This window comes from Ciconia boyciana, chromosome 2, assembly GCF_034638445.1.
Source record: "Ciconia boyciana chromosome 2, ASM3463844v1, whole genome shotgun sequence".
Lineage (NCBI taxonomy): Eukaryota > Metazoa > Chordata > Aves > Ciconiiformes > Ciconiidae > Ciconia > Ciconia boyciana.
The window spans coordinates 14,798,839-14,811,674 of record NC_132935.1 but is presented as its reverse complement, the minus strand read 5'-3'; the positions used below and the strand labels follow the sequence as shown (position 1 = coordinate 14,811,674).

The following is a 12,836-nucleotide window of genomic DNA, read 5'->3' as shown; positions in this document are numbered from 1 at the left end:
CCAAGGAAGAAACTACAGCTAAAAAAATGAATTAGATGATTAACAAAAAAAAAATCTATGGCACTGATACCACAAAATAAAAGAGTAACATGGAACGTATTAGTGGTAATGTGGGAAAATTATTTCCAAATTATTGACAGTTTAATTGACCTACAGGAAGTATTTTAATGGGCTTAGTATGCTGTGCGGTTCTTCATTTTTTAAGCTTTTCCACTGGGCAGAAAACCAGTTTTTCCAAGTACAGTGTTTAAAGTTGTAACAAATGGTTGCTGTGGATTGCCTGGTGGTCAGATGCCAGGGGTGGACGCGTGACCGAGTCTCTTCCTTCTCCATCCAACACCTGCAAAGCCCATCCTGTGAGCAGGGCTCGGGTGCCTCTGCTCCACTCTTGTTCCAGTCTTGCTAATTACAGAGGCTCTTTGCAAATGATATTCACAAGGTGATTTGACCCCCAGGCTCCGACTGCATGAAGAAAAGGTCATTAAAGATCGGCGACACCACCTCAAGACGTACCCAAACTGCTTCGTTGCCAAAGAGCTGATCGACTGGCTGATTGACCATAAAGAGGCCTCCGACCGAGAGACGGCAATTAAACTGGTGCAGAAATTATTGGATCACAGCATTATCCACCATGGTAAGTGCAATATCAGCTGCTAAACAGTTCTAAGCTAAGTTTTATTGACTGCTGTGAAACAAAGGGAAATCCTACTCCTGCTCTTCAACCAAGTATAGGACAGGTAGGATCCTTTCCCTGCCAGAAAGGGAGCATCTCCCTTGAACTGTGCAGCTCTGCCAGGTCCCCTGTGTCCTGAGGGACACGGAGAGGCTGAAGAGGTGTGGAGTGACGTTCCCCATGTCAGTACAGGGGGAGAAGTTACTGGAGGCTGTGCTGCTGCTTCCCTGCCTCCAGAGCAGCCCCAGCCAGATCCTGTTCCCTCTCTCCCTGCTGCCCTCACCTCCCTGCTCCCCAAAGCACAGTTTTCCAGCTGAAAAACCCATCTGAAAAATCAGCCGGCAAAAAAAGATGGTTTTTCTCACGTGGATTAGTTCTCTGGCCCTGTCCCTCACACCAGCTGCACAAACATTAGTGCTGGTACAGCTGCAAGAAAGTTAGTGGTCCGACTGTGCCCTGATTAATTTTCTCCTAAACTTGTTGTCTATTTGAGATCTGTTCCTTTCAGCTTCTTGAATAACAATTTACGCTGATGAAAAGGAGACTTCCAATTCAGTGGTGGCATTTAGTTGCCTTTTGGTGCACAAAAAGGCTAGGAAGCACACAAACAAAGAAGAATCCAAGGCCTTGATTTCAAGCGTATAGTATTACCCATTTCAAAAAGGCAAAAAGTACCATTTGTTTCTTTTTTAAGAGAAAACAGAGCAACTGCGAAGAGACAAATGTTGACTTTATGCAGGGGTCACTGTATGTGCAGCAATACTGCTGCTATCTGCAATACGTTAACAACACCTTAATTAAAGGAAGAAATGCACATATTGAATGAGTGCCACTTCTACAGCTTCTGCTCGGCTATTAAATTAAAATTCTGGGTTGTTATGGAAACTGGGACTCACGGTAGATAGTTAAAGAATAAAGTAATTATAGGGTATTCAAATCTGACTACTTAATCCTCTATTGGGAAAATGTCAGTGAAGAGTTGCGTGGATGCCTGAGTGACTTAATTTAATTGAGCAATAGATGTTTTATTGCTAAATGCTTGTTTAAAGCTTTAGCCACCTTCAAATGTTTTCTACCTCAGAATCCAATTGCACACTGTAGCTTCCATACAAATTTTATGTATATGTGTGTATATAGTACACATAGAGCAGGTGTTTCTTAAAAAAAATCATGTATTCCACTCAAATTTAATAAATTTGTTTGCGAAGTGAGCTAGGGCAAATTCAGAGAAGTTCAATCAGGTTCTGCAGGATGCTCAAAGCATCCTTTCAACTCCCGTGTCAAGTGAAAGAGGTACCAGGTCCTGTTCCTCTGGTGCAGAAGGTGAGCCCATGTATGTGGGCTGACAGCTCTGCTAGGAGCAGCTTGGTTGGGTTATCTTTCCCATTAATTTATGCCCTTGCTGGAGCTCTGTTCTGCATTTACAGGAGCCCATCGTCAGCTGCTCTCTTGTAAACCTTATTTAGCATTTTGCATTGTGCTCCTGTTGCACCTACCATTTGCTAGCTGGCATGGCAGAGCAATTGAAGCATTTTTAAGAGGGCAGAAGGCTTTGAGTTTGACCGTTTCCGCAGCAAGTCTCAAGTTTCCTATAGCATCACTCAACTGATACAGGTCACTTTACGAATTTTGCCAATCCTTAAATTATTGGGTGTCCACGCTGGTGGCCTTTTAAACAAACAAGCTAACAGACTGTTTTCATCAAAAGGTTTTCTGGGTATATAGCTAATGGATGCTTTTTTGCTCTTTATGTTCGCAGTAATACTCACAAAAGTGATGAACACCTATCCCCCTCCTAGGTTAGGAACACCTAACCTAGAAATCTGGTTACCTATCTGAAAGTTTTCTCCAGCCTTTCATCAGTTATTAGAACTGAATAACGTTGTATGCTCAGAAATACAGGGGGTTAGGCTCCATACGTGCTTGCTTTGAAGTTCAGCAGTGATGCTTGCTAAATGCATCCTCAACTCCTTAACATGCCTATGAAAATGTTTTTATTTTACCTTTCAGTCTGTGATGAGCATAAGGAATTCAAGGATGTCAAACTGTTCTACCGCTTCAGAAAAGATGATGGGACATTTCCACTGGACAATGAGGTGAAGGTCTTCATGAGAGGACAAAGACTGTATGAAAAGTATGTTGCATTCAGTATCCATAATGTGTTGCTAATGGTACCACAGGAGGCAAATGATACTTGTTAATCTATTTTTGAATAGTCAGGGTCTTTCAAATCATGCAGGAATGGGTCTGGGTAATCCCGTGACTTTATTTGGTAACCCTTCTCTCTCTCTCCTGTTTCCCTTTCACTTTTCTACCATGTTCGCTTGTAGCATTTTGTTTAAAATGAAATTGCATTTTCTTATGTTCTGGGTTGTAAATGCATCCTATATGAGAACCCAGTGTAAATTTAAGCCCTTGAACTCTGTTCTGTAAAAATAACGACTAATGGATGATTTGTCATGTAAAATTTTAATCACAAGACCTAAAGCTTTAGTACCTCAACATGTCCTGAACAAGTGGCTACATATCTGTTGAGACTCCGTATCTTCACCAGGAGGTATGATTTTAAACAATAGTTGAAATTAATCTTCAGTGTTCCAGTCTGCAAAGCTTCTACATCAGAAAGGTTATATTAAATGTAGTTTCAAAGAAATCCCAGCCAAGAACATCTAATTAAGATTTGAAATAGATGATTATGCTGAGATACTGAATATCCCACTGGATTACTTCCATCAAATAACTCAGCAGTTTAACCATACTTCCCAATCTATAATTAATGACATTTTTATTCAGGGTGTAGAGATTATGACACGGTACTTTCAAGCAGAGTGAATAAAGTGCACGTTGGCAGATGCTACAAACTAATGCAAAAGTTGTGATATGTTATTTACCAAAAAGCTTGAAGTATTGCTCCAGACTGAATCCCACCCACTCTCCTGCTTGGTTAGAGCAGAAGCGTGCAGCAGCCGGGAGGGATGCTGTGTCTTCTGGCTGGAGTAATTTTGTTTCCCTCTTAGAATAATGCACTCAGGAGAATCCCAAGTTTAAAAGCTGATGATAAATATTGTTTTCAAGGTCAGAAGGGTCTGAAGGTCAATTTGGTGAAAGAGAAATTAAACTGAAATATAAACCAATAATTGTAAATGTCACTCCTTTTGTTGCACCCATCATATAAAATGCCCTGAGATTCAGTGACTGTGACTATTTAAAGTAAAAAAAAAAATTTGTATAAGACACAAGAAAATACACTGCTGGAAAAAATCCTTCACTGGATGCACTGGGACAGATGAATTGAATCACTCATCTCCAAAATCTCCCGTGCCTTACTAAGCACAGCATTTGCTCCTTTAGACTCTAGCACGCAGTGCCTGCAAGCCTGGCCCATACTATGAAAAGCCGATTGGTGTGTCTACAGTAGCAAACCTTTTTTTCTATTTGTTTTCTATATTTCTATTTCTATTCTTCTCTGAGCAAAACAATTTTTTGTTGGTGAGGCTGATAACAGTCCTCTGCATGAAAGGAGCCATGGTGCGAAGAACTCTGTTCTGCCAGTGTCTGCTTCCATCCCCATTTCTCTGTGTGAAGGACTACCTCCAAATGAATTTCTAGCGTCCAGTTTGTCCAACACTATACTAGCAGAAAAATGTTCATAACAGTATAGATTGTTCCCATCTTGGAAAAGGAGTTAATGCCAAAAGCAGCACCTATATCTAAATATAACTGCATCCTCATGAGGTGGTTGCTCTTAGGCAACCTATCTAAAGGGTTCAGAAACTTTTAAAACCAGCCTTGAGTGCTAAATATAGTCTAGATGATTAAAATTACATGGCATTTCAAAACCACTCTGTGACAGTCAAAGCTAGCCAAAATTCTCCATGGATCACTGGAAATATTTCATATTCATGGGAGATAAGAGCGCATACCTGGGCTATCTGGGCTTCACTGTGTTTATTGTAGCAAATCCAGTGTGCAGAGCACTCGTATTTCATTAGGTCCCTTGTCCCTGCACGCTTATTAGTAACACCTTCACAGTTTCATTGGATGTATTTTAAACTCAAAATCTAATACTGAAAGTCAGACTACTACAGAAAGAGTTCTGCAATAGAATGTGCGTATGTATAATATATCTGTTGTATCAGTTTGCTTATAGTGTTGAGAAAGAAAATATTAATGCAGTGCAATAAAGTAGTTGTTAAATGGCAACAACTGGAGAAAAGTATTCATGCACAGACGTGAAGTCACTTACCAGTATATTCAACTTGTTTATCAAAATGCCTGCAGGCCTAATTTCAAGAGAAATGCAACTATGCCAAAAGAAATCTATCTGAATCCAACATATTTTAAGAATCTGTGTCTAATTTTGTAGATGTTGGTGATCTTCACTAGGCTTTGCTAGTTTAAGATAAACATTATAATACTATTTCCTGCTCTTCTCCACCCACCGCATTAGGGCTGGAGTACCATTACATCCAGAAGACAGCGTAGGTTGTGCTTGCCAAAAATTGCAGACGTTATCCAACATGAGTCCCTGCAAGTTGGTACCCTCAGTGGGTAAAATGAGCAAAATGCTTTAGGAGGATCAGCAGGTTGTTGCATGGGCAGAGGAATGGATGTGTTAGGCAGGTTCCTTGCATTCAGAGAGCTGTTTCAGGTAAATGCCCTGTGCTCTGCCATGGGACATGGGAACATTAGGTCTGTCCCCACGGTGAGGAGCTCCCTTTCCCTGTCTCTCTTCTGTGTGACCACAAAGCTCCTCGTACCCTGGATTCTCCTCTCTTGTGGCATTACCTCCTTCACTTACTGTGGATGTCTTTGGTGGCTGTACTTGTGCCATTAGAAGATTTAAAATCAGTCTCTGATTGTATTTTCCCGTCGTTTGCACTGAAAATCATAAATCAGCTCAGATTCCCTGCACATCATTGCAAACTTTGGTAATCCTTTCTGTGAACATGCTTTGAGTTTCAAGTTTATAACTAGAGATGAAACCTACTGGTTTTCCTACAGCTTTGTGTGAAAGTTGTTGAATAGTTTATTAGGTCCAAAGATGGTATCAGTTTTCGTACTCTACAGGACTGACCAAATAGATCGAACGAGATAAACGTGTTTCCTGTTCAACAAAACCTTCCCTGCAAATCTTAAATAAATCCAGCACAGACCTCTCATAGCTTTTAAAAAAAAAATCAAGTTGTGCAGGCATCCTATTTTTATGATGTTTGCAATTCTCAGTAGGTTTTGGTCAGGCACACAGGATTGTTGTGTTTCTGGTGCAGTCGGGTTTAGGAGCTATACATCATCTCATGACATTGACTTCAACTCAGATTTTTCAACCAGATTTCACAGTGAAAGAAGTGTAGATTTATGGTTTTAATTGAAGGAAATCATTCAGATAATTTTGAGACTGCATTCTTTGAATCACTTTCATTTTAACTCATCAGTGGTTAATTCAAATTTGTCCTCTGGTGCAGTTATTTAGATAAAACAAGGTTAAAATTTTCTTTTGAAAAGGGTTTGAATTTCAGTGTTTGGCTAAATACATTCCCTTAATGCAGGATAACGCCGGTTTTAGCAAATAATATGTTTTGACATGAATGGCCTCGTGTTTCTTTGAAACAAGGAGAAAATGGAAGACATAGAGGCAGTTTCCAATTCTGGCTAATGAAAGGCCAGGTTTTTGGCTGATGTAAATTGATACAGCTTTGTTGACAGCCGTGGAGTTACAGTGATTTACTTCAGTTAGCGATGTAAGCCTATGGATTGCTGTTTCTGGGTTTGTAAAACTGTCAATTTGTCATGTCTGTTTGTTCACAAGTCCAAATCCTTTGCAGTGCTATTCTAGGCACACGCAGAAGGTTGTGAAATGTCAAGCTGAGTGTTTTTCCACTTGATATTTTTCCAAATTTCTTTTGTGTCTCTGTAAAAATCTGACAATTAGCATCTCTTTTTCAAGGACCTCTCTATCTGTGACTTCAATGAGCTGGTCAACTAATTATAGCCTCATCAAAGACCAATTAACACAATCCTAAGGATTTTTTATTTGGTGCCTGCAGAGCCTGGGTAACCAATTCTGGGTAACCACGCAGCAGATGGTACGAAAAGACACGAGCTTTGGGTTTGCTTTTTTTTTCTGGGGGGAAAAAAAGCCTGGTGAACGAGACACATTTAAAGATGGTCCCTTGGAGGTCTGTCTGTATTAGATGCAGTTAGTGTGGGACAAAATGTTGCCTTGTGTGCAGATCCTTGTAAATCAAAATATGAAAAATAATAAAGTCTTTGCAAGAGTTCTGGAGACAATACCTTGTCCCCTGTGGCACATACTCTTGCTTTTGGCCTCATCCCTGACTTCAGCTAATTTTGACTTTCTTAGTTCTTACTCAGCTCAGAGGTGCTGGCAATGACGCACCAACATCTGAAGGAGCAGTTCATTATATCTGCCACTTACACACCACTGTGGTTGAGCAGCCTTTGCCTGGTTTGATGACCTGCTGCCTGGTGGTCAGATCCAGGCAGTTCAGGCTTCTGGTTAGCTCTCCTTAAAGTCAAAGGAAGAAATCTTTCAGGTGAAATAACAGGGGCTGGATCTTGTCAAACCTCTTCGTTGTAATTATTTCAAATGAAATTCTCTCTGTGTTCTTATGGCACAGATTTTTCTGATGCCTCCCGAAGGAGGTGAAGTTATATTCCATGAACTCTGGACATGCTGGCAGTTTAAGAAGGAGATGGCCCATGTATGGATTTACATGAAATTCAAATTTTTGATCAGAAGGGCAAAGATTAAGCACTTCCAGAATAATCCTGTTGTAGTTCAGTTGTGCCCTTAATTTCAAAAGAGGTGGTGAAGGGAGGGGACTTACTTATTAACCTTACATGGAAGAAAAAACCCATGCCATTCCTGAGCTGTTATTCTGAAAGTCTTACCACTAGTCCTATTATTAGCCTATAATAAATAAAATAATTATGAAGAAAAATGAAATTAGTAAATAAGGAGACTATGGTGCTCAGTCTCCCAACAAAACAGAAAAAGGTGGGATTCTGTAGTAAAAGGGAGCTATTCTCATTTCTGCTTTCAAACTGTCTTCTCTTTCCAACTGTCAACCTTACTTTGGCATTAACAAAATACTGAGGCTTTTTTTTTCTTTTTTTTTTAATACTGTGTCATTTGCGTAGATTACTTGAATGGAGAAGAATTTTATTAGTATTTTTAAGCTAGGTACATGCCAATTGCTAGGAGATTTAGAGACACCTCAGGATGTTCCTCCAAACTCTGGTGTTATGTGGAGCCAGCTGAGGCACAGAGACTCTCAGACTCAGATGTCCAAGTGTGTTCAGGTGTGTAACTCACTGATTGCAGCTGCATCACTAAGTGTTGGACGCTAAATATTTATCAACCACCCAAACCACAGAACTACCTGTTTTCTTCCTCTTCAGTTTTTCTGCAGCTGTTTTAGAGCTTATGGGGAGAATTTTCAAAACCATCTAAATGACTTTGGGGCATAGTCCTGCTGACTGTAAAAATTAATTAGGAACTTTTGAACACATTAGTCACAATCTGGTGCTTTTAGGCTAATTTTGTTTTAAAGTTGATTATACAGTAACTTTTAGAGAAGCTAAAGAACTAAATAGGGGAAATGTAAAACTGAAAAACCTTGTTTTCTTTTAGGGAAAAAACAAGAAAGCATAAACTTCACACAGGGATACAAAGCCTAAATTTCTTGACTAAGCAGTTATAATTCACATCCTAAGTTTAGATTGATAGCTTGAGGAAAGATTTAGTAAGTCAGTGAAAGGTTCACATAAGTTTGCTTAGTATCACTGAGATTTGCCAGAATAGATCTGGAGTTGCTTTTCTGAAGAACCATTTTCCCTTCCAATTTTTTTCCCCCCATACCAGGCTGATGAGTTCTGAAAATACTCTTCTGCAAGCCAGGGAAGAGGAAGGAGTCAAGTACGAGCGGACCTTTGTGGCATCGGAGTTCATCGACTGGCTGATCCAGGAAGGAGAGGCCACCACACGGACTGAAGCAGAGCAGCTCGGCCGCAGACTTTTGGAGCACGGGATTATACAGCACGGTGAGAAATTTACTGCCGGGTAGCAAAAGCTACACTTTTTGTAGCACTTTCTTCAGGTCAAATCATGTGGAGGGGCTCTTGTCTTCTTGGTCATAATATGTCCAAGTTCTAAATAATTTCAGATAGGAGTCTAGGTAACTTTATTTAGTAAAAGGGTGGCTTTTTTCAAAAGCTCGTTGTATTAGTTCTGGAAATTCTGCCTCAAATGCAGAATACAGCTAGAATTTGGGATTGTATAATAACAACGTAAGGATGTGGAGAAAATCAATGCTCCTACACTTGTGGTAATTAACTTGTAGAACTTGTTACTAGCGATATGCATAATTGAGGTAAATAGCTTTGTAAGGATCAAATAGGGATTAGAGCCATAAATAAGCTAAATTCTCTATGTAGAATAAAAATGACAGGTTCTGTATATCTTGCTACTTGAGGACAGGAGCAGAGCACACTCTGGTGCCAGAAAAGCAGCTTTCCCTTTTGGTCATGTTGCAGAGTCGTTCTAGTATGTTTGGGCAAGAAAGAGGGTATCGCTTTTGGCTGAAGTGTTATTATATTTGTCCTGGTGGTGTAACTTCTTTGAGGCAGGAATCAAATATTTCTTCATAGTCCAGCACAATGTGACTGGCAGATGCACCTTCACCAAGGAGCTCCCTCTGTTAAGGGTGGGGGAGACGGAGCTTTCTCTCCGTACTGCCCCGAGGGTGAAGAAATGAACAGCCCTGGCACTAAACCCCATTTTACATGTTGTCATCATCTACTCTCAGTGCAAGCTGCCCTTCTGTGACCAGGCGTTTTCCACCATACACGCGTTGCAGTGCCTCTGGGAGTGGTGAAGGAGTGCCAGGAGATGACAGAACAAGCTGGCAGAAGCTGTTAGCTATGTTGCTTAATGCACATCGGGAAAGTAATCAGATCCTGGTGATCCGAATGTTGTCACATCAACACTAATTCTGACAGAGAACAAACAATCCACGATATTAGCAGGTTGTTAATATACAAGGCGCTAGATTGACTAGGTTGCTTGTTGCTTTGTGAGAAAACCTAGTTTTAAGGAATAGAGAAAAATGGGGGTGTAAGTGACCTGCACAGTTCCTTCGTGGTTGTAATCGTGCTCGCATTATCTTTAGCTTCCAATTACTAGGAGCTACTTCTGAATGTTTACAGTAATCAGCTTCCAGTTCTATAATTACCCCTGTGCTTCCTATGATTTATAGGGTGCCAACTGCTTGGAGCTTGATGGACAGGGAAGGTATGCCACCCCTCCTCTTTATAGCAGCAATGATTTCATTCCTATTTTTACCCAAGCATTTTCTGTGTATTATATACAAGGTAAACTTTTCTTAAAAAAAATGAAAAAAAAAAGACAGAAGTGAGATTTATGCTGGTATTGATGTTTTTGCAGAGAAAATAGTCAGGACTTGACATTTGGTGCAAAGCTGGATTTGCTTTGCTATTGAAATCTTTTCAGAGCTAAGAAAGTCAGGATGTGGCTTTTGTTGCAGATCAACCATTGTTTTATTAACTAAGGCAAATGCTCAGCAGTGCACCTTGGCAGGGAAATAATTTCGCCCCCATCAAGCCGGGTTTCAGGGGGCGTTCCTGAGCGATGCTGGCCCTGCTCGCCTTTATGGATTGCCCTGGCCAGTTTTGCAGATTTGTCCCCCGCCCATCCTCTTCTAGCAGTCAAAAGCACATGCAAAGCACCCTGTTAGAAAGAGATTTGACGCTCATGAAGCGACTGCAAACAGGGCGCTGGGAACTGGTTGATTGCTGAGGAAGCGGCCTTCTCGCTCCAAGGTACCATCATCTTCCTCACCCAGCTTTTACTGGGGCAAAGGTAACTCAGTGGGGACTTCACACTGACTTGATGGAGAAGCTGGAAGTAAAATAAAACTGAATGATGTCCTTGAGATTTATCTTTATGCGTGGACATGCTTTGTGCACATTCCTAAACAGGAGATTTCATTCTCCTCTGGATTTCAGTGAAACGATTTGTCTAGATAGTGTTAGGAATATTGATGAAAGTACTAGCAGAATTAACACAGAGCTGGTGTGAGATCCACCTTAGCAAGTGGATACGATCTGTGCATTTTGAAGATTTATGTAATGCTGGTTTCCTCTAAGAAGGGAGCTCGAAATGAGAACTCCCGGTACAGAATTGGGGATGTAAACTGTAAAACGGCAGGACTGGTATTCTCTTTTTTCTCCTTGTCTTACTGAATTCTAGTTCCAATTAAAAAAAAAAAAGGTATTTTTCTATCTCTTAGTACAGTAAATTCATTTCACCATACTATGCTCCCTTTCTTTTGTATCTCAGCAGCAGTACCAAAATGTTACTTGACACTAATTGGCATCCTTGTCGGCAGAACCAGCAGAAAGACTCTTGACTGTGCAGGAGTGGAGAATAAAATATTTTCCTGCCCTAAAGGCAATCTTTTGCTAGCAGTATTGTTTGATATCCACAATATGGAATAAAATAAAGCTTGCGCTACTCTTCTTATGAAGTATTTATTACCTTGCCTAATGCAATAGAAAGTAATAGAAATAGTTGCATCAAGTTGCCGGTCTCAGTAATAATTTTCCAGCCGCAACTGAATTGTGCAATTTATTTTTACTGATACCGACTTTCATTTCAATTACTCAGAGGAGCTCAGTTCTGCAGCTGAGGTACTGTATTCAAAACAGCTTCCTGTCACATTTATCTTCACTTTAATTGGTCAGACACAAACCAGGTTTCACACAGGAAACAAACACTGATACTAATTTTGAAAAGGAAAACAGCGGTTTAAGAGGGATTGTATAAGTGCTGTAAAAACATCAAATGTTTCAGTTTAAAAATAATCTTCCTGATCTCTTTGGGCATATGTAACTATACATATTTCCCCTGCCATACATGGAAATGATGAAACGTGCTTAAGTGCTGAATTGCTTCCTTCCAAAATCCCACTGGTGCGTACAAATCGTAACCCACAAACCACCGTTTTCACAAATAGGAGCCAGATGTCCTTTCCTATGGACCGGTACCCCCAGGTACTATGGAATAAAAAAAAAAATTAAGTAGCAGGGTATTATGCACTGTGCATTTCACGAAGGCTTGTGTTGGCAGTGTAATTGCCAGGAATTATTCTGCATTTGTGAACACTGATGGTCTTCGCCAGAATATAGGAATAACGATTGTGCGAAGAATTATGAACATGGTGATGCATATTCAATAAGGGGAGGGACTCAAGGTACAGAGAACACATTTCTCAGCTGTAGAAAAGCCCATTTCTGGTATAGTGAAGTATGTAGAGCTTTGTAACATTAGCAGGTAAGACTTTCCTCCAGCAGACTGGATCTTTCCTAGTTCTTCATATGGAAATAGTGAGACAGCTTAGCTACTGTGGTCAAAATTCACGTGCAGCAAGAGAAGAAGGACGTTCTCTGCCAGCTCCAGGGTAGATCAGACCAAGGCGAGGATGGGCTGGGAGGCAGGCAGAGGAGAGCATCAACATCCACACACAGGTACAGCGCTTGCGCAGTCTGGAAAACAGAGATACTGAGATGTCCAAGGGGGAAAGAGGGTATCCACAGAACTCTTTCTGGCATCATTTGTTGGCTCATACTTGGTTACGGCACTTGCTGCAGCACTCACCCTGCACCCGCAGCCCCAGCAGCAGAGCAGCACTGACATGGCGGGCTAAGTCCTCCTGTCCTCCTCCGAGGACTCGTTGGGTACGGAAGCTGGGGAGATGGAGAAACATCTGCCTGCCTTGCAGAAAGGTTTAAGGTCTGGAATCTCAAGTGATAAATACTTTCCATTTTAAAATCTGGTTAATACTGTTAAGAGGAACCTATGCCTTCTTAGGATAGCACCTGCACTTTGCAAGATGAATATTTGCATTTCCTCTGTGGCAGCCACCAAACCATAGCACATTTAGAAATACTTTTCAATACGTTGTGGAGTGTAGACACGTAGCGATTGCCCTGCACCGCAGACAGTACGGCGTGTGCCGCGCTCCCTGCAAGAAGTCGGCAAGAAGTTCAGGCCTGAGCAGCAGAGCTCGTCTTCCTGTGCCGGATCACGTTCTCTCTCTTTTGCTGTTGCTACTTTTCC

At 40.9% G+C, this 12,836-nt stretch overlaps 1 protein-coding gene across 4 annotated transcripts in view; it reads left to right on the top strand.

Annotated features, from left to right (window-relative positions):
- Window positions 1-12,836, top strand: part of DEPTOR (DEP domain containing MTOR interacting protein) — a 76,119-nt gene that overhangs the window by 26,687 nt on the left and 36,596 nt on the right. For all 4 annotated transcript variants that reach the window (XR_012040754.1, XM_072851973.1, XM_072851971.1 and 1 more), the window contains 3 exons: window positions 456-634; window positions 2,684-2,807; window positions 8,562-8,740. Coding sequence is in view for 3 of the 4 variants with exons in the window: in XM_072851973.1 (XP_072708074.1) it covers window positions 456-634; window positions 2,684-2,807; window positions 8,562-8,740 (482 nt within the window). In the remaining variant the exon portion in view is untranslated. The remainder of the gene's footprint in view (window positions 1-455; window positions 635-2,683; window positions 2,808-8,561; window positions 8,741-12,836) is intronic.